General features: G+C 42.7%; 1 protein-coding gene across 5 annotated transcripts in view; it reads right to left on the bottom strand.

The window, feature by feature from the left end:
* Positions 1-27,090, bottom strand: part of FGF13 (fibroblast growth factor 13) — a 516,442-nt gene that overhangs the window by 47,269 nt on the left and 442,083 nt on the right. For 4 of the 5 annotated variants that reach the window (XM_049872457.1, XM_049872455.1, XM_049872459.1 and 1 more), the window contains 2 exons: positions 16,545-16,655; positions 10,785-10,888 (listed from right to left, as the gene is read on the bottom strand). In XM_049872457.1, the coding sequence (XP_049728414.1) occupies positions 10,785-10,888; positions 16,545-16,655 (215 nt within the window). Of the gene's footprint in view, positions 1-10,784; positions 10,889-16,544; positions 16,656-18,539; positions 18,806-27,090 lie in introns of those variants that run through there. The other variant, XM_049872458.1, reaches the window with a different exon arrangement.

The raw sequence follows: 27,090 nt of genomic DNA, 5'->3' as shown, positions 1-27,090 counted from the left end.
ATAAAACATCAAACCAAATACAGTTGTTTTTCTCACCCACTGCCATGTGCACACTGTGATGTAAGACAATGTAGACAATAAGGCTTTGAAAGTACAAATCGCCATACTTCATATAATGTACTTGAATATTATTATTACACTGGGCTATCTCTATAATCCTATCCTTAGCATTTGAGAGGCTGGACTTAGAATTTAGAATTTTAAAATGTAAACCGTTTTTATAGCAAACTCTCTTCAGCATGCCACAAACTAAACTCCCTAAAATGGGATCCTCCTATGTAAGGGGTACACTGATATCAAGGGTCCCCATGAACTTTTGATGCATCATGGATTCTGGTACAATGGGCTCTGCATGTGGCTTCTGGAAAGATTAAGTTCCTCAATATAGTGAATGAACACTGGTACATGATGAGATGGGAATAGGTTGGGTGGCAGTAATAACAGCCAAGAGAGGTTTAACAAAATCTTATAAAAAAAAAGACAAATTATCTTTCTTACTGCTAGACTTGGATAACCTCCTCATGAAAAACACTATTGTTTTTTTAACTTCTTGCTGCTAACGTTTAAGAAGAAAGGTTACAATCCTAAGAGGGCAAATGTCATTTATGCAAAAGTGATACTGGTTGGCTTCAAATTTTTCCCTAATGCTTGAACACGTAGATTTGAGAATTCTGTGTAGTCACTCAGTTGGGTGAACTCATATGCTGATTTCTAACCTATGAAATGATCATTGATTCATTAAGAAACTAAACATTGGTAACATTCAGAAAAACCAAGCATTACTGTGCTTATAAGAGTAAAATGGGAAGATGATGCACACTTTATGAAGTAATTAACTAATGAGCCAGAAATAAGCAATTCGCTCGTGATACTTCCCAGTTTTTTTCACAGTGGGTCCCGTTTTCGTTTCCCCTGACTTGAAAATGCCATATGAAGCTCGAGATCTATCAGGTTAGGGAGTGCTGGGCCACTGAAAAGTTAAGATTCAACTACTAGTGAAGGCTATTTATTCAATAAATCAGTGAGTAGTATCTCGTACTCTTATGACACATTTCACATAGAGAGATTGTCATACACTTTTATCTCTCTGTACAAATCACACTGATGTATTGGCAGGATTCCTTGGGTTATGAATTTTGGATTTGATAAAATACTTACAATGCCAGCCAAGAAAATTATGGCCTTATATCTGAGGATTAGTTATACTTAGGAAAAGGGTAAAATGTACATAGGCAAATCATCCAAAAGGTTAACTTTGTCACCATTCATTCATGCATACCATCATTTCAGGAAAAAATAATAATAAAAGACCCTCAATAAAACATGAGTAGCTAAAGTAAAGTAATAATACAAACCAACTAACTGTCTACCTTCTTTCAATATGTTTTTATATCAGCATATAGCTGGTACGATAACCTACCACAGCAATGAGCCAATCTCATTATGGTGCCAATTTATAAATGAAGGCAGTTCATAATGACTCTGACAAAAATGGCAAGTGCTTCCCCTCCCAAATGTTAGACTGGCCAAAAAAAAAAAACCTCTTACAATGCTTCTATAAACCCGTTGTCGTTGAGTCGACTGCAACTCATAGTGACCCTACAGGACAGAGTAGAACTGCCACATTGGGTTTCCAAGGCTGTAATCTTTATGGAAACAAACTGCTATATCTTTCTTCCATGGAGGGGCTGGTGGGTTTGAACCTACAACCTCTTGGTCAGCAGCCGAGCATGTTAGCCATTTGCACCACTCAGGTACTCCTATTCCTCAAAATACCAACTGTTAATATATCCTGCATATCACAGCTCCAAGAAGTTCCATCTCTGTCTACGGGTCAACATTTTTTCTCTTTACCATGCCGACCACTGCGGCAGCATGAAATTACAGAAAAAATGGGGAGAAAAATTTCCCTGGGTCCTTGTCTAAACATGTGAGGTAGACTCTGATATATCCAAAAGCTCTGGTTGGCTAAATCCAACCAGTGTTGCCCAAAGAGGAGAATTATTTTTTTTTTAAAGAGTCACACATCTGTATACTTTTTAAAGCACTTCAACCTATATCATCTCTTGTTATAATTGAAAACCATTCTTCATATTATTCAATTTTACCTCCCCCAAACATACAAACATGGTTTTAATACGATCTGGTACAGACTATGGGGCCAAATATCAAAATATGTACTGTTTAATACGAATGGTAAATGTCCACAATGATACATTCTCACACACCCCATCCCCAAGGGCATTCAAAGTTTCCCTATAAGGAATTTTCTTACACTGAGTTCTGGGCTAAAAATAGTATTGCCTCACTGCAGAGTTGGGGAAACAGTCTATACCAATCATCCCTGTAGTAGATCAACTCTGAATTTCAGAAAACTCTTCTTACGTACAGTGTAAGCTCCCCACATTGTAAGTATGGATCACTGGGACAACTACTGGGGTGACTAGTACATCACGGCTGCTCAACAGAGATCTGCTGATTGATTGCTTGACAAAGCTCCTGGACCATTTCATGCCTCAAGTTCCTTGGGAGTTTAGATGTGTGACTGGGCTGAGGCTAGAAGAGTGAAAGGCCACAAGTATACAAGTGCTTAGCTTCAGGTCTCCCCCAGGTTCTACCTCTACCTTCAGTGCACAGAGCCTACAAAAAGGTGCTTCTGCCAACATTTTTATTATACTGAGTTGTGTTATAACTTGGCAGGAACCAGGAAATACTTTATAGAATATTCTTGAGAATTCTTTAATCACACCAACAACCAAATTACTCCAAGAGGGACTTTTGTTCTTGTTTTGTGGTTGGTTGCTGCTGAGTTGGCTTCAACCCATAGCAACCTTACGTATAACAGGGCAAAATATTGCCTGGTCCTGCAGTCTTGCTGATTTGACGTTCAGGTTATGACAATGGGTTTGTTAGGCATAAGACTTTTTTAAGTTATATTTGCTATATACAATAAGGTTTTGACGGTTCAACATTTCATTTCTAAAAGCTATTGCCATCATTTCCTGGTGTCTTGTTGACAATTACGAAAGTTTTATGGGACAATTCGTACCCTCGCTCTGTTAACATTTTTTATCCTCTGTATTACTGCTGTCTGAGTTGTGACACTTTGGGGCTGTCATTTACATTTGACTTACAAAGGCTTATAATATTTTTCCCCCACAGGTAAAAATGGACATCGGCCCTAATTTTGACAGTCCCTGTTAGATGCTGTACCAGAATTCCTATACACAGCTAAGGTCCTTAGGGGAGGGGGTATTATATGCTGCGACGGCTGGCTATATGCGATATCTAGTCGGGAAATCAACCGAGGCTTTGGCAGTCGTTCTACTTCCAGGGCTGTCGAAAGCAGTTAGCATCAGAGTATCTGATGAATAACTTAATCAGAATTTTAGCACAGACCTGTTATCTATTCACACATTCTGCCCGGCAAAACATATTAAACATATTAGTCAGGGACTTGCCAGTTAATTAACCTTCGTTACAGCTATTATCGTGATCAGAGAAATGCCTGAATTCAAAGTTTCCCTGTTTGGAAGTCACAATTCCCTTTCAGTGGCATAACCATCAAAAGCAAAGTTGTTGCCTTCATTTATTTTCTGTGGTCTCTCAGCAATTCACTCTTACATAATATTGAAATATTAGCACTTGAGAGGATCCACGAAATTGGGACTTATAACTTAATTTTAATATTCGAATGGCCTAGTGGTAACACTGTGATTGCACTTTATTTTTTGCTATACGACACATCTCTATTCAGTCTTTCAACGAATATATATTAAAAACATACTTTTGGCTGTACACTGCTCTATGGTTGTGTGCAGGGAGGGAAAACAAATCAGTTACTACTTTGCAAGTATACAATTTGCCAGCCAAACAATTTCAAACCATAAGATTCATAGAAGGAAGGGCAACAATGTCCTGATGAAGTCTGTTTCTTTTTTTCCGTCACGACATAGATTGAAATCATACAAATTGGAAGGCAAGGACTAAAAGCCAAGTCTGTACCAAGAGCTGAGATGAGCTGGGCAATCACATTAAATGTAGTTTAAAAGCCTTTTTTGTTTCCTTTCAGAAGCCAATTAAGTATTAACCAAATATGTCTGTCACTAGAGCAATCTCTAAAGGTATTAAATATTTAAAGTAGGGTATATATATATATATTTTATATATATTTAAAACTCAGAATTATTAAAGGAATTCTAATATACTTAGTGCTGTAAGATCAAAAGAGCAATGCACTGGTTTCTTCCATTTGTCTTTCATATGCGTGTGCACGCACACACGTGTGTGTGTGTGTGTGTGTGCCCGCGCGCGTGTGTAAGTAACTCCCTTACATCTGGCTTTACTTGCTAAAATTCCTCATAGTCGTCCCTGCCAATTATTTTTTTCTTTAGCTCTGAGAGACTGGCTTTTCCCTACAAAATGAATTTTGCTTCTGAGTGAAAGCCATAAAACACTCTTTCAAATATGTGCCCCATGACCTCTCATTTGGATTATTTTTTTCAAGTTGGCCTCAAAACCAGAATACAGAGCCAACTGCACTCTATTTAGCTACAAACACTATTGTCGCCTTGATTTCTGAGAAAGTACCATGCTTACACCAAAGAAACTAGACCTGCAACCTGAATAATTTTCCAGCTTTGACTCCCTTTTTTTTTTTTTTTTTACAGGGACTAGAGTCACTATGAGTCGGAACAGACTCGAAGGCACTGGGTTTTTGTTTTTATAATGAGAAACTCTGGTGGCGTAGTGGTTAAGTGCTACAGCAGAGTTCCAATCCGCCAGGCGCTCCTTGGAAACTCTATGGGGCAGTTCTATTCTGTCCTATAGGGTCTCTATGAGTCGGAAACAACTCAACGGCACTGGGCTTGGTTTTGGTTTTTTGTATAATGACAGGGCACTTGACTTTGAAGGCACAAACAACCAGATTTATCTAATTTCATATTCAAATAATGCCAAGCTAGATTTTCTTTCACATTTGAATGAAACTTCCATTAACTGGAAAGACTACTAAACATGTGAAGGTTATCTGTGACTCGGGAAACGTATTTGGAGCCTGAAAATTATGCTGATTTACTGGTGTTCTGAAGGCAAATCTAAAGATGAATACGGTTGGGTTTTTTTTTTTTGGTATATTTTTCACTACAGTAATTTTAATGACTTCTAACTCAATAGCACCAACACAATAACTGAAAGCATCTTTGAAACATAAAATCCAGCTTCTTGAGCTAGCAGTCATTCAGTAACAAATAAAATGTGCTTGTTTTCTCAGCTTTTCTTCCTGTTAAATAATTTAATTCTCTACATTTTCTGTTTTTAGCGATCTGCTCAGAAATATATGTATCTGTGCATGTGTATAAGTATCCTTACAATCTAGTAACCTGACCAGCACATGCTAATCAAAACATTTCATTCGGGAGCCATGAAATACTGCACCAAAACGGAAACCATAAGCTTTGACAGTCAATACTTTTCTAATTTTATATTAAATCAACCAAACTGAATAATTCGTGGAAAAACAAAAGTTGTAATAAAAAAGAATTAGAGTTTCCTGCTGCCTATATTTGTTGGTTTGATATTTTGATTTGATAATGATCATTTTCTTCTATATCGAATATGACACTGCTTGTGTCCATTTTAAAACCATTTCCTTTTGTAATTGAGTCAATCTCATTCCCCTGGAGTGCTTTAATGATTAAGCCAGTGCCTTCCCTTTAATTTTATTAAATTTGTAAGCATTCTATGAGGTTGCCATGAGTCTGAATTGACTCAACACAGCAACTGGTTTTGGTTTTATTAAAACAGATACCAGGACAATAACGTTTTCAAATTTAAGACTCTTGATTTTCTAAAGCTAATGTTTATTTCATGCAGTTTTGAAATATTTATTACAAATAGTTTTCTACTATTAAATATTTATACTATTAAGTTTTGAGGAACTCTTGAAGGCTTGTATAAAACTTCTAATTATTAGTAAAGAAAAACCCAAGGTAAGAACAAAGTTCTGTACGCACAATGAATAGTAATTTCCCTCCATTTCCAGACAGACTTCAGTTATATCATGGACAAAAAAGTAAATATGTTATGAAATAATGGCTAATTATGATTCTCTGTGCCACAGATGGTTTCTCACTGCCACTTGAGCCTACATCAAGTCTGTCCCCCACGGCGACAAGAAAAAAGAGGGGAAGGTGCAGTGTAAGACTCCTGAGATTAATCATGGAAATCAAATTGCTATCTCTGTAGCAATAACGTGGAGGTGTTGTTTCTTTTCTTAATGGACAAGGGGAAAAAAAGAATTGATAAAAATGTAAAACTGAATTCACAAGAAATTGAGGGATGTAGAAGCAGAAATGCAGAAGAGACGACAGATAAAAGGAAAAGGCCATAAAGTAAGAAAGCGTTTCCAAATATCAGCATTTTCCATCACATCTCAAGAAATAGTCCTTCAGAGATAGAAAGGCCATTCACTTGCAAGAGCAGAAAAAGATGTACATCAGGAATTTGGGATAAAGGTCAAAGTGCGTATAAATTCCTGGTTTCCATCTTCAATGGGGGTCTTCGGTGCTATTCAGCAATCCTTTTTCTTAGCCCCAGATCAATGGTTTTCAACTCAGTTGACACATTGGCACCGACTGGGGAGTTCTAAAAAATATTGCCGCACAGACCCCTCTCATATATAATTGGTTTGGATGCAGCACAGGGAATACTGTTTTTTAAAGGTCCCCCAGGCGATTCTAAAGGGTAGCTAAGGTTGAGAACCATTGTTTGCTTAGAGTCTAGGAGTTGGCAAACATTTTCTGCAAAGGGGCAGACAGTAAATAATACAGGTTTCGTGAGCCAGAAGGCTCTGTTTTGCAACTATTCACCTCTGCTGTTGTAGTGCAAAAGCAGCCATAGACAATAAGTAAATGAATGGGCATGGCTGTGTTCCCATAAAACTTTATTTATAAAAACAGGTGGTGGGCCAGATTGGGCCACGAGTCATAGTTTGTCCATCCCCGGTCATTAGATTGCTTCCTTTCCCCTTTCCTGAAACAGCTGTTCCAAACCCTCACCTACCCTGTCCCTGTGCCTCTGACTGCCAGCAGATGACCTCACGTTATACTTCACAGGGAAAAAGAGGTCATCTGGCAGGAAGTCCCTCAACTTCCTGATCCATCACTTGCAGACTTAGTCTACCCAGATGTGCAACTGTCTTCATCTCTTTCTCTATTTCCGTAGTGTTACTTCTTTCCAGGATAAATCTAATCCTTCCACTTACACTCTTACCTCCATCACCCTCCAATCTCCTCTGGGGCCCCACTCCATAAAGCATCCCATTTCCTATGTCTTTAATCTCTCCCTTCTAGTGACTCCTTCCATTAACAATGTATTCAGCTGTCTTATGCTCAACCAAAGAACCCCAAAGCCTTCTTCAACCCTGTGTCCTCCTCTAACTATTCACCCATGTCTCCCCTTCTCTTAGCAATTCGAGATCTACTGCCTCTACTGCCTCTCTTCCCATTTACTTCTCAAGACACTACAGTCTGGTTTCTGTCCTAACCCGTCTACTGAAAGCGTTCTTTGCCAAGGCCACCAATGACCTTTATAAGGTAATTTCTTAGTTCTTGTTTTTTTTTTTCCTTTGAAGCATCTGACTTTGCTAACTGCTCTGAAAACTCTCTCCTCACTTAGATTTTTCAGTACCATCATATCTGCCACAATCAGTTCTTCTTCTGCTGGCCCTGTCCATTCTGGTTTTGCCTAAAATTATTTGGCAAACTCTTTTCTTATGCTACACATTCTCTCAACTATTCTCCTGGCATCAACCACCATCTACATGTGATAACTCCCAAATTTTATCTCTAGCTCACACCCCTTTCTTGATCTCTAGGTCCATATTTTCAAAAAATCTATTGCAAGCTTTACTCAGGTATCTTCTTCCCTAATTCTTCTCTTTTTCCTTTATTCTCTGTCTTGGTCAATAACTTCACCATCTACCCAACTGCCAAAGGTGAAATTCTCCCTTCACCTCAGGGTCCCTACCACTCCACTGAACACCATTGTACAATTTTTTTTAAATGTCTCTACATGAAGACACTTCACTTCCATCCATGCAGTGAATGGCACCCCTTAGCACTGTGCAGTACATAACATGTAAAATCATGTATCGTGGTCCTACTTTCTTTTCAAATACAATCTCATCTCCAGATCCTGTTGATCTAGCCCCCAAATAGCTCATGAGCCCATCTGGTTTTTACTATTCTCACTGAAACTGCTTTAGGGCAGACCATAGTGATCAATCACCAAGACTTTCTGCAATAACTGCCTAACAGTTTTTTTTTCCAGTTGCCCACGTTAGTAGCCCCTTATTTCTTTTGATGATTTCTGCTGCCTCCTCAGACCATTGTCCATTCCTATTTTATCACTGCTAAGAGGCAGCTAATAAAACAGCACACCGTATTTTTGTAACAGAAGTGCTATGTTTTCATGCAAGGGGAGGGTGATCCTTTCTCTTTGGGTACCTTGTATTTTTGATGAAGCATGGTATTTTGTTGAGCTATTTGGCCTCAACAATATAAGCAGCTGAAGTCATTAGGACAGACGCTATCTTAATATAGTCTGGGTACCACAATTTAAATAAGATGACATCAAAATGGAGTGCCCATTGAGGACGGTGAAGGGACTTCAAACCACAACCATTAAGGAGTAACAGGAAGAACTGGAAATTTTATGCGGGAGAAGGCTCAGATTCCTTTGCTGGGGCAGACAAATTTGTATTTATTTTTTTCCCTATATGAACGCCATGACTATTAGGCATCTTTTCTCCTTATTAAGGGAGCCCTGGTGCTGCAGTGGTTAAGAGGTACGACTGCTAACCAAAAGGTCAGCAGTTCGAATCCACCAGAGCCACTCCCTGGAAACCCTATGGGGTGGTTCTCCTCTGTCCTATGGGTCGCTATGAGTTGGAATCAACTCAATAGCAGCATGTTTTGGTTTGTTGGTTTTTCCCCTTACTAAAAACACATTTCCTTTTCCTTAATAAGAAATGCTAACAAAGTGTCCCAGATTTACTGTCTATTGACTGGCCCGTCATGAAAACGAGACTCACTGATCTACAGTGTTCAAATTCCCCTGGAAATCTTTCTTGGAAATGAGCTCACATTGACGTTCACCAGCTTGCTGGAACAATGGGCGATTTGGATGGCAAGCTACAAGTTTTTTCTATCAGTTCCCAAAATGTAATAATAAATACCTTAATTTTCTTAAGTGGGGTCACTTGGCATATTATCTAACTTAACTTTTTCCTGTTTTTACTTAAACATTATTTACAAAATGTGTTTTTTTTAAATTGTATTGCTGCAAGATTTTTTTAAAGATTCACCCTTCCTCACTACAGTATCACCACGTTGATCACAATCCAGTGAAATTTTGCACAGTTAGTAATTATTTCCTATACCACCTGGCATTGACCTTCTCAAAAGTATGTCTAGTGCATTACATTTCCTTCACTTGGCTGCATAATTTCAGAAAGCAGTCATTTATTTATTTTAAAACCTACCTTTGTTTCTGGTCCTGATGAGGTAGTTTGTTGATCTAAATGAGGTTAATTAAAGTCTTCCATTATTAAATTTTTTTACCTTAATGCATAAATATGAAAAATAAATCCTTTTTCCTCTGGTATATAATATTGCATAACACTGTATCAATAAAATGACAGATGACATAAGATTTGCACTAAGTTCCAATCTTTTGTTTAGTAAAAAGAATAAAACCCCTGCATTTATTAGACAACCAGACAGTTGTAATGGCCTGAAGGGAACACTGACAGCGACCAGCATTTGAAGCTCGTTCTGATAAGTAACCTTTCATTGCCACATGAAATGGGCTACCTGATTTACCAAGTGAATGGGTCCTTTGTGGTCTGACTTACGTTTCTCCCACTTCTCCCCATCTCGGCCTCTGAAGACTAGCATTAGAACATGGTTTCCACCATATCTGCCAAGAGTCTTTCTACACGCTAGGCTCCGAAATAAACAGGGAGAGGAACAGCAGAGAAAGGTGTTTCACGTGTGGTTTGAGACAAAGATTGCTATAGTCTTCAAGGCTATGAGTAGGAAGTTTGGCAAACAATTTTCTTCATTTGTTAACATCTCATTCTTTTCTTAAAAGATATGGATTAAAAAGAAAAGTTTAAAAAATTCTTGTATTAAATGCTCTCCTGTAATCTGCAACTAGATCTAACGATGAGAAGGAAACCCTAACCCTGGTACTATACCATGTAGGCGCCTTCCTATATTTAAATGTGAAAGTATTATTTAAAAAACCTTAATTTGACTCCATGTTCCTTATTGAACTGTAGTCTACATTGTTTATAAATTTGCCTAAAAAAGTTCCATTTTTCCCTCCGTTCACTCTAAACTTGTAAGAAAAAGGCAAACAGGAATTTGCATAGAAGGAGAGGTTACATTGTGCTTGGTAGAAAAAAAAAAGAGTACCTAGAAACAGACCGCCACTGTGTCCTACTTGAAATAAGGATATAAGATAAAACTCCTGGAACAATCTACAACTGCTCTGTATTCAAGAATGTTCAGTGGGTCTTTGATGTTTTACTAAAAATGTTAGTTTCAAATGATTGATTTTCACGGGAAGTTAATTTGTCCTTTCAAATGTGGTATTTCCATCCAGAACCCTTTCCCCTTATCGCAGAAATCCTCAATGATAGCACATATACAGCATATTTTATTTCATATCAGATGAAAACTAGAGCGGTCAAAACACACACCGAGTGGAAAGCTTACCGAGGTGTACAAGTATCCCTCGCTGTTCATTGCCAAATACAGCTTGGTTTGAACTCCTTGAATGGCCACCACTCGAAGACCCACAGGGATGAGGTTAAACAGAGCTGAAAGGTACAAAAATGTGAAAAGAATGTTACAATTCTGATTTTCACAGCTTTTCAATATTTTTGTGCAGAAATGTCCCAAAGTGTATGGTGAGGACACCCCCCCCACACACACACATACACAGACAGGGCCTCATTCTCCATGTTGGTTGTACTTGATTCTTGGTTGCAGTCACATCAGTGGAGCTATAACTACGTATTGTCAAAAACCCTGGAGACAATGGAGGACTTGGTCACAATTCTATGGTTTGTACTGTACTGGAGGTGGGGGATCTCAAAGCTCCTGGAGAGATCCAGTTCTAGGAATTGGTTGGTCTGTCCGTGAAATAGCTTCATCCTTCAACAAACTGAGATTTTAAACTGCTCCCCTACTTAACTTCTGAAAGGTACAGATATAGTTAAGCTGCTTCTTGGGGGGGAGATTCCCAGAATCTTAGAAGAGACACTAGTCCAAATGTAGCAACCCAGAAATAAATCCAGGCCTTGAAAAAGATGTCCTTTCGTAGTCATGTTCCCAGAGTAGTATTTCTTAAAGAGCCTACATTTTCCACGACCGGACTGAGAGGAGTACTAGCTTTTCGTTTCCAGGAGAAAAGGCTACAGGAATGAAAATGATGAACATGGGAGAAGTTGATCTTTATTTGCAAAATAGCTGCCAGTGGGCAGCCGGTGGGTGCCAGAGAGGTCTTCATTTCTCCATTTGAGGGTTTAACTGTGTGAAACTTACACCCAGGCTCTCCTCACAGTCACACACCACTTACTGGAGAAAACCAGGGGGCGTCCTCCCCCTACCAGCTGTCTACTCCCTCCCACACTGTGAATAAAAATAAAACAGTACATTTTTAAAACGTAGTGCTTGTCACACACGTCTTTTGAAAACAGCCTGTGCACCTTTCTCTCAGGAGTCACAGACCAATGTTGGTGCTCTGTGCCTTGGGGTGTAAGTTTGCTGAGAACGAGAAATCGGTCTGCTACCATTTCTGTGAACGAGAATGCAAAGGAGTCATCCAATGGGTAAGAATAGTTTTTCTGGAATCTCTTATCCCTGTGCATATAGAGTTTGCTACAGTAGGTGGAGGAACATGGATGAGAAATATTGATGAAGAATTAAATACTCCTTGGTGAACTTACAATGGGTCTCCCCCTGAAAATCAGGGTGTTACCAAAGAGGGGCTGGGACACGTTGTACCGTTCAAAACACGTGTTCCTACCACACGCCACTGGTGGCACTTCATTTGATACTCATCATATGAAAAGCTGTGCCCTCCTGTTACGTGAGGTAAAGGGAAGTAATTGCACAGATTGCAAGGCAGGAGCTCATCCTATCTTTGACAAAGCAATGCAGGAGAAAGAGGACTGATATCTTTGAGTGTGTTATGAATATGTCACTAGCTTTCTGCTGATGCTGCCTTGCTCAAAGCAGGTGCTCCACACGCATTTGTGGACTGCTAGCAATCTGTCTAGTGAAAAGCTGATAGTGTTTTTGGAAACTAAGAGATCACAAACCGATTTGATAAGAAGTCATAGTTTAAATATTTTTCCATCAAAAAAACAAACCCCCCTGTAAGGGCTTGATTTAAGAGCCATCCTGCTGCATGCCACCAGGCAAATAGGACGCCAGCATACTTCTGAATCCTAGTTTAGTCATAGTACTAGATGACGGAGAATGAGAAATGAAATTCAAAATTATGTCCAGAAACACATTTTCTACAATATTCTGAACCTTCTTAGTTCTCTTAATGCAGCTTGTAACATGCAAAAGAGAGAAACAGAGACAGAGAGTGAGAGATGGACTGGATTTTCACCTTATGCCCCTACCCACTCTCTGATGTGGGTTTTAATGAGCAGGACAATGTTGAAATTCCAAACATCAGACAAAAGGAGAAGGAACAGAAGCAAAGAACATCAGTAATCCGTACCTGGGATCATCGACTTCTGAATAATGGCATTAACTATAGAGTAGAACATGAATCTTGTACCCTCTATCAAAAATTTCTATGAAGCCTGATTCAAAACCACAAATCACCATTCCAAAACAAAACCTCGAAGGGAGCTGCAAAAGTGGAAAGTGGTTGTTCATAGTAGTCTAATATTTTCTTTTCTTTAGACATTCAAAATAGATCATAAAGTGAGTTGGTCTAAAGTCTGTATAAAAGGGAATGACCTTCCAGGTAAAAATGCAAAGAAATTATATCAAGGGTGAGCTTGCTTCCTATAATAAGCCTTTGTTTCAAACGCCTCTCAGAATAAGGGTTTATTTCTCCAAGTCTGGAGTACTTCTTCAAGGACTTGAGATATTATTTTCATCAGGATGAAAATATTCTAAATATGAGAAGAAAAATCAATGCTTCCATTGGTGTATCTAAAACATTCATCAAATAATACCGAAAACCTCTTCTTCCATGTCAGTCCAAGTTTTGAAGAAACTGTTCAGGAATCAAAGTGCTTTTGTTTGTTTTCTGTTAAGCCTACATAAAAACAAAACCCGTGTAGTTGGCGCTCAATGTTTGCTGAATACAATGCTGAAGCCGTGCTACTTCATCAGTTGAATGAAGACCAATTTCTCAAAGGAAATATTGTTTATTTGGGAATATCTTTTTTTTTTTTTTGAGAATATCTGAATGTAGATTGGAAAGGCATGACATGTTGACCTGGTAATGCTACTGCAGGCTTGAAGAGAAAGGGCAAACTACTCTTTTAAAATAGCCTTCATTACACCCAAGGTAGATATAATAAAACCACTGCCATGAAATGTCTATCGTCATTTCCTTTTCAGGGGGAAATACATAATTTATAATGGCTGATTTGCTCACAATGAGATTTTATTGGACTGACATTTAGCATTGTAATCAATTTACATAATTTTTTTTTACATAAGGTAAGCTTAAATGCATAATATCAAACATATGTTTCTAGAAATGGATATACCTAGGCAAATGTGAACTGAACTAATTCGTTTTTCCATGATCTTGCCTACTATGTCAGGGAGAAAAAAAACCCAAAAAACATAACACCACTCCAATGGAACTAAATGAGAAAAATATGATACAAAATTAAAGAGGGTAAGAAAAATATACACTTAATACCAGGACTATATATTAGGGAAAACACTATATAAATGAGTGATAGTTGAAAAAAACCTTCTTGTTCCAATCATTTAAAACAGATTAATTAAATAATTAACGCCAATGTAATTGCTTGGCTTTAGGGAGAAAAATAGATTTTGCTGGCTAGACTTCTATTCTGATAAAAAAAAATCAAACCCAGTGCCGTCGAGTCGGTTCCGACTCATAGCGACCCTACAGATCATTTTAATCAGTAAAACATTCATGTTTCATGACGGATATGCCCCACAACATCCTCAATGGGGCAGCTAAGCCAGCTCCCTTGCCTCTGGTCACACTTGGAATCAGGGATAGAGTCAAGCCCCATGGACTTGCTATTTCTTTTCTGATACCTTCCAGGGGTATGCATCATGACAGGGCAATACTTACTGCTGGGTGACTTACCTCTCTTTATTTCAATCTGCCTGAACCCAGATTCTGGGCATCAGACTGTGCTTCTCAAATGTCTCACAATATCATTACTACAGAGAAACACCATGCCATACGAGTCAGAGTTCTAAGACAACCAAAGGCAGAAGCTATGCAAATGGAGGACTGAAGAGCAAAACCTATTATGTGATTTAAACTTCCATAGTTAAGAAATGAATATGCTATGTGTGTGTATATATTATATTTATACATATATATATACACACATACACATCAAAAATATATGTATGTACAGATCCTATGGATTCCAAAAACCAAATCAAACTCATCGCCTTTGAGTCATAGAGACCCTATAGGACAGAGTAGAATTGCCCCATAGGGTTTCCAAGGCTGTAAATCTTTTACAGAAGCAGGCTGCCACATCTTTCCCCCTCGGAGTGACTGGTAGGTTTCAACCACCGACATACGGTTAGCAGCCAGGGGCTTTAACCACTGTGCCACCAGGGCTCCTTACAGATATACATACATATGACTACATACAGTGTGATCTTGATGAGGCTGGCATATCACCGTCTACAAGGGCACAACCAATGAATGAATCGTCTAATTTCCTTTCGTTTTCAGGAAACATCCATGATCACTGTGCCCAAAATACGTTTTCCCTGATTTGGACCTACAGAAGATATTAAAATTGAGTTGGGCAACTACCTGACTGGGTGGGGCTCATTGACAGCTAATTGTGAAGCTGCCTTCAGTAATGCCTAACAGACCTATCAGCATATGCCCCCCAATTCCTTCCCCCAAACAAAGATATGTGCATACCATTTATATAAATGCTTTATTATTGACCATTATGTCCTATGTTATAGGATTATAGTAAGACCCTCTAGTGACACTTGCCTAATTCTTTGAACTAGAAGAGTACACGTAAATAACAATCTAGGATACTCATTGGAGAACTTGAAGACCACGACAGTTAACACAGCATTTTGGAAAAGGGTGAAGACCTGGTTAGCATGGATGTTTTTCATCCTAGGGACCAACATAGCTTTCTTCAAGGGTAACTGAAGGTGACTTCCTCTTGAGGTCCTAACTTGGCCTTCAGCCCAGGGAGCATTCCTAATAGGTGTGAAAGCCTTGAACACTTAACACTGGGACCCTGGTCTGTGGCTGTGCTGTCTACAGCCACGCATCTCTAAAAAAGCTGCAGAGTACTCATTAGCATTCAGACCTGCTTTCCTTGGCTGCTTTCTCAGCCGACAATGGGAATATTTCTGAGAAATTACCAGAATTTGGGGAAAACGCAGCACAAATTGGGGAAAACAGGGAATGAACTGTGAGAACTCAGTGCTTCCATCTCACGGAACATTTAATAGGTCTGCAGATACCTATAAATCACCAGAAAACACTAATGATTACCATTGAAGTGAGGGTTCCCCCATGTGTGAGTGTATGTTTTCATTATGCCAGATAAATAAGGTATATGTAATAAAAGGTTATGGAATGTCACGGAATGACTATACTTTAATCATTAGAAACAAAATTGACTTTATTTTTGATCTGTTTCCTCTTGAGGTTCACCATTAATGGTCTCCAAGTTGGTCTTTGCTTAAACAACGGTTAAAAATAAAACCCTACATGAAATCCCTCTACCCACCTGGGGAGCTATCGCCAGGTTAAAATTGCAATTAGTCTCAGTGTTATCAGTGGGGGCGGGGGGGAACAGAAGTGAAAGCCTGTAATGATGAATTCCCGTATCATGAAACCGTTCCTCTCTCTTGGGATGAGGCTGGTTCTTAAGAGTGGAGATAACATACTATTTTCAGGATCAACGTGTGGGTGAGTAAATTTTCTGTGGGGAAAAAAGCAATAAAATCCAAAGGACAGCCACATATCTCTCTAGATTACCATGGAGATGACATTTGGGCTATTCCTCAGATGGTGTCAACAATATTTGCTATAGTTCACTCTTTTGAATATTTTCATCTCCAGCTTCCTTTAGGATAATCTGGGTAAACAGGATTATATAGTGACTATAGTTTGCACCCTCTACAAGATGTGGCAAGGGCAGTTTATTAAAAATAAATAAATAAATAAATAAAGGACAAGAACACCATGTCAACAACATGCTGGGATACACTATTTATTGTGCAGTCACTTACTGAAAGTACTGTCCTCATCTTTGGTGCCATCAATGGTTCCATCGGCCTGCAGCTGCAAGTGGTAGCCTTGTCGGCTGTACAGTTTGGTAACTATGCCCTTAAGCTGAGGCTCTGCAAAGAGAACAATGGCTCGGATCAGTTGGGAGGTTGTGTGTACGTGTGTAGTTGCAAAGTCTCAGAATTCAACATTTTCATTTCATTTAGAAATTTCACTGGGAAAAGGTCAAACTACAACTGTTTTAGAGAGTCTTCTGGAAGAAAGAAAACAAAGTCTCAAGTTTCAGAATAAATTTCCACCCCGCAAGCACGTTTGCTTTCTACCTCACCCTCACTGGTAAAGCCGTAAAGCTTCAGTCAGCTTCTGCTAGAATGGATCTACCTCTTACTCTTGCTCACAGAGCATTCAGAATTGGTTGGCATATTCTGCCTTTTAACAACGTGCCACTTTTCATGTGGAAGAAAAAGGAGAAATACAAAGATAATTTTGAGTCGTTTGCCAACCAGCGACCAAAAACCCACTTCCCAAGATCTCCTTCAGAACTACTGCAATTTGAATCAAGAGTCGCCTCCATTCTAAGAAGGTTGAAAATCCACTCTTAGCCTGGAACCCCATCAGAGGACTAATATTTAGAAAATTGAGCCTTCAATACAAAAAGAGGGAGGGAGGCAAAATAAAAAACCATCACCATATCATATCATCATATTAATTATTCTTAGGGAAAGCGGGTGCAAAAAGAACGGAGTTTTTTGTTGGTGGGGAGGAAAGCAAATTAGTTCATATCTCTTTTCAAACTTAATATCATAAATCGGATTACCCAAAATATGTCTCGTTCATTACAGTGATTTTCAATTATGACCCACCATCAATTAATACATTACCTAATTTACCAATAACCACCCTGTTTTCCAAAATTTGCTTTTATTGAATACAGGCACCTGCATTGAAATAATACTTATGTGATTATTCGGGTCACATTATCACGCTTTTCAGCCACTTAAGCCTGTTCAAAACAAGCCTAATTTACAGTGAAGGCATTAAAAACTTTGTGCAAACAGAAAAGGGTGTGTAGAACACACAGAGAGAGAAATGACGGACTGATCAACAGAGAAGTCTGATTTTCTGTAAAAATATTTTTTAGTTGAAGGCAAGAAAACAGTATAAAGGATTCATTTGGTTAAGAATGGCCAAACAAGTAGCATGTATGTTCTCAGAAAGATCTACCTTGATGTAACCTGCTACCTAGAGCTGTGTGAATGTCCCCAGACACTGGTATATTCAGCTACTCTTGCCACTGAATAGGTTCAAAAGGACCTATGACCTGCTTAGGAGTTTGTTTCCTCTTCAGTCCTGCATTTTAGTAGCAAGTAACCACAGTTTCACTAGCCTAACCAGATCACTAAAGCTTTTTGCCACAAGGCCCTAGGAATACCCCCGCAGCCCCCCCTCATCAGAGGGAACATATCAAAGCTGCATCACAAGTCTGTCCTGATAAACTTCAAAGTGATCAAAAAAACGGGATGCCTAGACAGCAGAAGCCCACGTTCCCTGGGGATGGCAGCTGGAGAGGAAGGGGCAGACAGGCAGTGTGGAGGGAGGCAAGAGAGGGATTCCCCGGGCTCTCCAGGGGGCAGTGGCGTCTGCCCAGCTCCGTGCTTGCAATTTCCACAGCACACCACACACACACACACACACACACACACACACAGCCATGTCTGGGTCCCGCCTGCCCAGCACACATGTGGCATGCTTGAAGCAGCGGGCGCCTTCTGGACAGCGGATGCCCGGCTCTGCGCCTGTCCCACGGCAGTTGCAATGCAGTAAGTCAGAGAGAAAACACTCGCCTTCCCACGCACGCACACCGGCTAGGGTGGCCTCACCCACACAAGAGGGGCCACTGACAAACTCCCCGCCGCTTCCCTCCCCGTCCCTGGCGCCCTCCACACTCGAAAAGTAGGGGAAAAAAAAAAAAGAAAAAGCCAAGTGCCCCTTCCGACCTGGTCTCCTTCTGCGCCGCTTCTTGGAGCCGAAGAGTTTAACCCGGGAAAAGACATTTAACTTGTTTTTGTCGCAGCTGGTCTTGCCTTTGCTGGGGCTGCTGACACACTTGCAGGCGTTGGATTTCTCGCGCTCGCGGGCTTGCCTCTTCTGCCGGATCAGCGAGCTGGCGATCGCCGCCGCCATGGCCACGACGCCCACCACCACCACCACTTCGGGGGCTGCCCCTGGCTGCGCCGCTGCTGCCGCCGCCGCCGCCTCTGCGCTGCCCGCTCGGTCGCGCTGCCCCGGGCTCCTCGGCGCTGCCGCCCGGCTGCTCGGACTCACTGGGCTTCAGGCGCGTAGGGCGCTCCGCATGCCGTGCGCTCGCGGCGGAGCTCGGGCGCCCGCGGGCTCTGCTGCTGCTGGTCCCGGCCGAAAGCTCGGGCGGCGGCGGCGGCGGCAGCGGCGGCGGCGGCGGTGGCACTGGCAGCTGCGTGCGCTCGGCCTGCGCCCCGAGGACACTGTGGATGGAGTCCACGCGGCGCGGTCGGAGTCGGGCCCCCCCGCCCTGGCGCGAAGGGGCGGGCGGCGGAAGGCGGGCGCGCGGGCGGTGGCGGGGAGTGCGCGGGGGGGCGCGCCCGGGCCCTCGGGCCGCCCACTAGTCCCGGCAACTTCTCCGCCCGCCAGTCGCGAAAAGTTGGCCCGGGGTGGCCGCTGGCCGACTGGGATCAAACAGGTAAGGGCCTCGCATCCTGGCGGTGGCTGCGGCTCCGGGTGCGGCTCCGTCGCAGCACGGGGACTCTGTCGCTGCAGGCACCCTTCCGGAGATTGGTTGCCCCTCCCCGCGGGGCGTCCCCACCCCCCTCCCGCCCCCAGTCTCCGCGAGCCGCCAGGCTAACACCTGTGGGGGCCGAGGCCCTGCCCCGTGGCCCGCACCCTGCTCCTCGCCTATTCCCAAAGGAGCTTGGGGAGGGACCAGTGATGGAGGAGGAGGAGCGGGTTATGCTCGGCGATGGGGGGTGTGGGGTGCGGGGGTGTCTTGTTAGTGTTTGCCAGCTGGCCGCACCGCGCCGGGCCTGTAGCACCCGGGAAGTTCGCCAGCCCCTGCCCCAGGCTGGGACTCGGTCACCCCTTTTGCTCCGCGTGGAGGTATTTCGCATGGCGACACTTGTAACCATTCAGGAGGAGGTCAAGGCTCCCCAGACGGGCTCGGCCCCCGCGGCAGTACCGGCGGCGGCAGGTACTGCAGAGCTGCGCCGGCACCCCACGCTGCCACCCAGTGGTTTCTGCTGACTTTTCATTTCAGGACAACTGGTTTGGCCCGAACCCCGTTTTCCTCCGGTCCCCTCTTCTCTTCGTTTGGGGTTGGGATCCAAGCAGAGAGCCCGGGTTATGGAGTATTTGGAAAATGCCTATACAAGCGTCTTTATTTAAGCTTTTGCCAGTCTCCAATCTCCTAACTTCCTTTTTTTTTTTTTTCTGCTCTTCAGTCTCAGGCACTCCCCCACCGCCCCCCAGTTCAAGGGCTTTTTGCTGGCCTCACTCTATTCACAAGTTCTGTCCTCTCCCTGTTCTACTAATGTAGAAGAAAGAAGGGGCTTGGGGGTCAAAATGCAGCAAAGAGAAGCGTCCATCACATCCCTGCCTTCAAACAGACAATTATTTTACTCGATTTCAGAGGCCAAGAAGGAAGCCCCAATTTGAGGACTTCCAGAAGGGCTGCTCTGTCTTGGAGTTGCCACTATGCTCACTACTGGAGCCCCCGACCCCTGTCCACATTTTCGAGATCTTTTCAGAATTGATGTAGATGCAAAACAAAATGCCCAGCTTGTCCCCAGACTCTAGCCTTGACTTTCTTGCCCGAGCTCCCGAGGAGGAAGCTCTTGCAGGCTTCTGAGCCCATCAAAGCTGAATCGCCTCACCCTTCTGTGGATTTCATGGCTTCATAGGTGAAGAAGCTGCTGCCACATGCCCTTCCGCCTCTGCCCAACCTTGAAGTGTCTTTTGCCTTATTGGGAGCACTATTCCGTACCTGTAAGGCAGGCTGGGCTGGGGGTGGTGGTGGGGCAAGGTGCAGGGGCTAAGATGCATAGTTACAGGAGACCAATATCAAATTCTGTCAGGTCAGCCTACTCCTTTGTGCTTTTGACTTTCCCAAAAATAAAAGGGAGAATGAGGTAGAAGAGAGTTGTACCACCTTAAGTCACTTCAAGGATTTACTCCTTCATCCCTGAACCCATGGGATAAAACACTGGTCTGCTCCCACTGGACCTTGAACTCTGGAAATCGGGACTGGGACTTGTTCATCACTATATTGCCAGCACCTGGCACAGTTCCTGGCACATAGTCTGTGCTCAATAAAAGTTCGTTAAAAAGATTTGATGAATGACTGATTTATATTGATCCTGGAGGATAGGAGGATGCTTTCCTGTGCAGAATGTGTGTGATTGTTGGTCGAAGTAGGGAAATAACCTCACCAAAAGAAGGTCGGGAAGAAGCTTTGACTATGGACAAATATTTGGGGCATGACTAAATGGTAGCTAACAACAACAATAACACCAACAGGAGAGTTAAGCAGTCCCTGCTCACTCTGCAGGTTTTACCTTCGCCTTAGCACCCCCTACCCCTGCCCACTTCTCTCTTGGGACCCTGAACCAAAGCAGGCATGGCACAGCTAAAGGACTAAGTTCTGTTTCAGGGAAGGGTAGGAGGGGATTGAGAAAACCAGGAGGTCTTTCCCATGCTTTGTCCTCCAATTCTCCACCAAGAGAGCTCGCACTGTTTGCTTGTGCAAAGTCCTCCTATTAGGCATTTTCAGGAAGCCTTTTTTTTGGAGATATTCCTGGCTCAGCCACTCTGAGGTGGGTATTGGAGGTAAACAGACAGAGAAGATAGCAGCAACATATGATGAGGAGGGAGGACACTTATCACAGAGTCGCAAACACAACATCAGCACTTGTTTCCAATTCCTATCTGCCCCCTCCCCCAGATTTTTTTTTTTAATGGAGAATTAAACACTATGCCATGAGCTCACGGAAACACTGGGCCAAAGCTGATAACGAGATGATTCCATAGGTGTTTATATGCACCTTTCCTGCTTTACCCTTCTCTCCCCAATTACATTTTATAATCTTGAAAACTGAGAGGCATAAGAGAAACCTTTGCCTTTCCCTCTGCCACATGTTGCATTGGTGGCACAGTGGTTAAGTGCTCAGCTACTAACCAAAAGGTCAGAGGTTCAAACCCACCAGCCGCTCCATGGGAGAAAGATGTGGCAGTCTGCTCCCATAAAGGTTACAGCTTTGAAAACTCTACGGGGCAGTTCTATTCTGCCCAGTAGGAGTCAGAATCAACTTGGTGGCAATGGGTTTGGTTTTTGTACATCTTTTTATATCCTCACCCTTTATTCTTTCATCTCCATGGACAGGAAAAGAAATGACTTATGTGATTGATGAAACTGGGGATAGGGGCCTCTAACTCTGTGGTCTGCCTGCCTCCAGACCACATGCATTCTCTTCCCCCCTCCACGAAGAGAACTCATGGAACCCTGTGTATACAAAGTATGTTCAACCCAGGGGAGAGAGTGGAGAAAGGCCATTTTGACCTTGGGCCCAAATCATATTGTCTAGTCCGCTTCACCAATAATAAAGAAAACATTTTGATCGCCTCCTAACTTTATGCCTATTTCTCAGGTGCTTCAGAACTCGGAGAAGAGAAAGTGTGAACACCACTCTCATATCCCTAAAGGGGCACTGTGCCCAAACCCCATCCAAGTCAGGAAGGCATAATGAAAGATGCATATTTTGCCCCTTGAGAAGCATATTTTGCCTTTCCCTACAAGGTGAAGAGAATTGTACCACCTCAAGTCAGGTTAAGTATCCACTCCTTCAGAATTTAATCCATGGGATAAAACACTACCCTACTGCCACCCCCCCATCGCCAGATCAGCAGTTGGCATTTTAGTGGGAGGAAGAAGGCACTCTCCTTTTGATACCTACTTCCGAAGTCCCTTTTCCTCCTGTCTTGTTCCGTTCCTAGCAGTTCACACTGTGCCCTTGCTATGGAACTTTCTGGCTCTCCTCCAGATTTGTAGAGTTTCAGTTCTCCCTGCTTAACTCGGTGCTCCCAACTCTTCCACGTTGTGTTAGAACACTCTCCTCTGTTCCTCCTGGACCTCCTCTTCCCCTTGCACTGTCCACCAAGCTCTCTCCTTGACCATGTTCAGGAAGAAAGTCTTCTTTGTTTTCTTCCCCAACTCAACTCACAGAGTTCTGGACTAGGTGGCACGAGACATATGTGATAATCCTGGCTCTGCCACTAACTGGCTGTGTAACCTTAGTGTGTCATTTCTCCTTTCAGAGCCTCGGTTTTCTCATCATTAAAGTAATGCTTTAGATTAGATTAGATAGATAGCTGCCACCGAGTGGACTCCAACTCATGGCGACCTTATGTACAACAGAATGAAATGCTGTCTGGTCTTGCGCCATCCTCAGAGTTGCCCACATGTTTGAGTCTGTTGTTGTGGCTACTGTGCCAACCTATCTCACCAAGGGTCTCCCTCACCCTCATTGCCCCTCCACTTCACCAAACTTGATGTCCTCCTTCCAGTGACTGATCCTTCCTGATGGTCAATCAGGAAGGAAAATGCAAGCAAGTCAGACAGTGTTCTGTTGTGATCTGTAAGGTATTTATTGGCCAATTTTCTGAAGTAGATCCCCAGACCTTTCTTCCTTTGTTTCAACTGGAAGCTCTGCTGAAAGCTATCCACCCACCGTGGGGGACCTTGCTGGTGTCTGAAAAACCAGAGGCATAGCTTCCAGCATCACAGCAACACACGAGCCACCACAGTACGACAAACTGACAGACGGGTGGAGGTTAGACTGGATTAGTGGATTTCAAAGTATATTCTGCAGACCCCTTAGGAGTACATGGAGGTGAGGGAAGCACCCTTACCAATGCTTCATTTTATATATTGATGTTCTTTGTAGGATTTCATATAAAAAAAAAAAATTCACTGCTAAAAACAAAATGTTTAAAAACCTCCAGAAGAGATGATCCTTAAAACCCTTTTAGCTCTGAGAGTCTGTGGTTTTTCTCACATATACCTCTGCTCCTCTGACCTCTGTATCATCCCTTTCTCTTCCATCCACCTCCCCCTCCTCACCCCTCCAGAACATAAACTCTAAATTGGATTCCAAAGAAAAATACAGAAGTCCCTGTGGCTCAACGCCTCATGGGCTCACTTGCAAGCCAGGTTTTAGCTGTCTTTTCAGAGAGAGTTATGGGAGTTTTCAGGGCACAGAATTGTAATCGTCCTCTTCAGTCTCTTCCGGCAGGCCTCAGATGAGCTGTAAGGAGGCTGTGGGGACCTGTTCTCAAGAGACATCTCCAAGAGAAAGACAGAAACCCTAACAGATGTGACTGAGCTGAGGAAAAATGAGGGAATTTAGACCACCTAATCAGAAAAGCAGGAAGGAATTGGCTGTCTCTCTGAAACTCAAAGTGAGAGATTTTCAACGTCCTTCCTTCAGGAAGATAAACATTGCCGGAGCCACTTGCCAGTTTGTGCTGAGTTACTAACAGTCCATCAAAACATCGGGGTGGCCAATTACCAGGTTGAAGACTGATGATGTACTCAAAGGGAAGAAAGGGGGGCAGGTTCAGGTGCAGCGAGGTCAAGCAACACTGGGGTCTCCCTATTAACTGAGTCGGGCAGCTAAGCGGGTCTTGAAGAGACAGGGCAGCAAGTACCACCTTTCATGGTCTATCTAATGTTCAAAAGCTCAGAGAAATGACTGACAGAAATACAAATGAGGAGACTAGAGAAGAGCCATTAGCAGGAGCTGTTGCCACTGAACTCCAAGCAGGAAGAAAAAATGCAATTTAAAGAAATCTTGTCAATGTCACCCTGGAAATCCAGGGACAGAAAGAGTGACTACTGTATTCTGTAACACAACCTGACATATTTATTAGCTGGCAAAGACTTTCTCCTCGTCAGATCCTTTGGAGGAGTTAATGCTTCAGAAACAAAGGCCTCCAGAACCAATTTTTAAGACATTGATTGACTCTCCTGATTTGCATTCAGAATGAAAAGCCGTGGGACCCTGGGCTTGGATTGCACTAGGACGGGTAGCTTGGTCTTCATTAGGTCCCCTCTCTGAGAGCACTCTCTAAATAGCTATAAAATTTACTGAAGCCACCTGTTTACATTTAAAATCAATTGGGAAAACATTGATTAATTCTGATCCTTAAGAAGAAAAATCCTACGGCCCACATAAAAATTTCATTGTTCGCTCATAACTTACGAACATTAAAACCATAAAGCACCCTCATGGTATTAATCATATCTAATTTTTTTTTAAGAATTCCCTTCTTCGCCATTTAATTGGCCATGGCAGCTTAAACATCAAAAGTTCAAGGCCTCTGATTACCTGCTTGGTCATTTAATCAAGAAAACCTGGTGAGAAACAGCAGCTGGCTGGCGTGGAGGTTTCTCTCTTGATGATAAGAGCACAAGGAAATGAGCTTAAGCTTCAATACGTGAGGATTTACGTTCTGTATGAGAAAAACATTTTGTTCAGTAAGGGTTGGTAAATACCATAATGGATGGCTGATTCTCTGCCCATAGAAGCTTCTATGAATATAACAGAGACCTTATCTACCTGGGTGGCTATATGGGTTGATTTCCCTCAAGGCTCTCATTTTGTGATAAAAACTACGTTATTATTCATATGCCTATGACCAACAACCAAGAAGTGGTCACAGGAATGGGGCAGCAACACCATTACTGAGAAAGCGAAAGGTTCTGTCTGGTGGGGAGTGGAGAGAGCTAGGACTTTGCCTTTGCAAGATGATATTGGGTGAAATTGGAGCGTGTGGGTCAAGGCAATCACGCTCATTTCCTAATGTTTCTCTTGTTTGACCCGTGGAAAACATTTTATAGATACAAAAAATGTATTCTTAACCAAATGGGTTGCTTTAGTGGCAATAGAACATCCAGAGGCAACAAAAGCACCACCTTCTCTGAGTTGACTCAGTTTGATTCAATAATACTTGAAGGTCTTGAAAGAATGGTTGCTATTTTATGGACTGACTGGTGGCTAACAGAAATGCGATGCTTTGAAGATGAAACATTTATGGCAGACGAAATGTGCAAGACTCAGAGGCAAAATATCCATAACGTTGGGTTCATTTATTGCCCAATCAACTAAGTAATCTAACTGAAAAGGTAGGAAAATACGATGAGGATTTGAGGCAAAAGCAGACATTCCGTCATTTTTTTCTGGCTCTAAGCTGGCTCAAAGGAACCCTGGTGGTGCAGTGGTTAAAGGGGTCGCTGCTAACCAAAAGGTGGGTGGTTGGAACTCACCAGCTGCTCTGTAGGAGAAAGCTATGGCAGTCTGCTTCTGTAAAGATTTACAGCTTGGGAAACCGTACGGGGCAGTTCCACAGTGTCCTATAGGGTTGCTCTAAGTCGGAATTGACTCAACAGCAGTGGGTTTGGTTTTTTGGTTTTTTGTTAAGTTGGCTTCGCAGATAGGGTTTCTGGAAGATGACCTAAACTCAGGATTTGAGGAAGAGAACGCGGTGTTTGCAAGTTATCTTAAGTCCGTTACCATTTAACATACGGGGGCAGGAACGCTGGATTGATTTTATATTTGCCAAAGGCACGGTTTTCACCAATTTCCTATTAAGAGTTTCCACAGATGAATATAGAGGAAATGGTGTCCTTCACATTCCGAGGAAGAAATGAAGGACAGGCCCGTGTTCCACCTGAGAACACTGCAGATGCTGGGGAGGGGGTAGTGGGTGAGAACACTGCAGATGCTGGGGAGGGGGTAGTGGGTGAGAACACTGCAGATGCTGGGGAGGGGGTAGTGGGTGAGAACACTGCAGATGCTGGGGAGGGGGTAGTGGGTGAGAACACTGCAGATGCTGGGGAGGGGGTAGTGGGTGAGAACACTGCAGATGCTGGGGAGGGGGTAGTGGGTGAGAACACTGCAGATGCTGGGGAGGGGGTAGTGGGTGAGAACACTGCAGATGCTGGGGAGGGGGTAGTGGGTGAGAACACTGCAGATGCTGGGGAGGGGGGTAGTGGGTGGGGGGAGGGAGTTAAACTCCCCAACTCTGCTTTAGCTTTGTTCCCAAAAGTGGGGCTTCAAATGGTGATTTTCTTTTTTCAGTAGCCATCGAGGCCATTCTGACTCACGGTGACTCCGTGTGCGTCAGAGTAGATCTGTGCTTCAGAGGGTTTTCAGGGTTTTGATCTTTTGGAAACAGATTGCCAAGCCTGTCTTCTGGGTGCCTCTGGGTAAGTTTGAACTGCTAACCTTTTGGTTAGCAGTCGAGTGCTTAACTGTTTGTACCACCCTGGGACTCCTTCAGATGGTGATAGCACTCAATAAATACTGTGATTTGACCTGGATAACCAATTACCCAAGTGCTGTAATATTAACTCCTTTCATCTTCGCAACCACCCTGAGGTAAATATCGCTATTCCCCCTTTTATGGATGAGAAAGCAAGGCCTAGAGAGACAAAGTAATATACCTACGATTTCCTGGCTGGCA

This window comes from Elephas maximus, chromosome X, assembly GCF_024166365.1.
Source record: "Elephas maximus indicus isolate mEleMax1 chromosome X, mEleMax1 primary haplotype, whole genome shotgun sequence".
In the NCBI taxonomy this organism is placed as follows: domain Eukaryota; kingdom Metazoa; phylum Chordata; class Mammalia; order Proboscidea; family Elephantidae; genus Elephas; species Elephas maximus.
The sequence above is the reverse complement of the archived record's forward strand: the minus strand, read 5'-3'. Positions and strand labels throughout refer to the sequence as shown.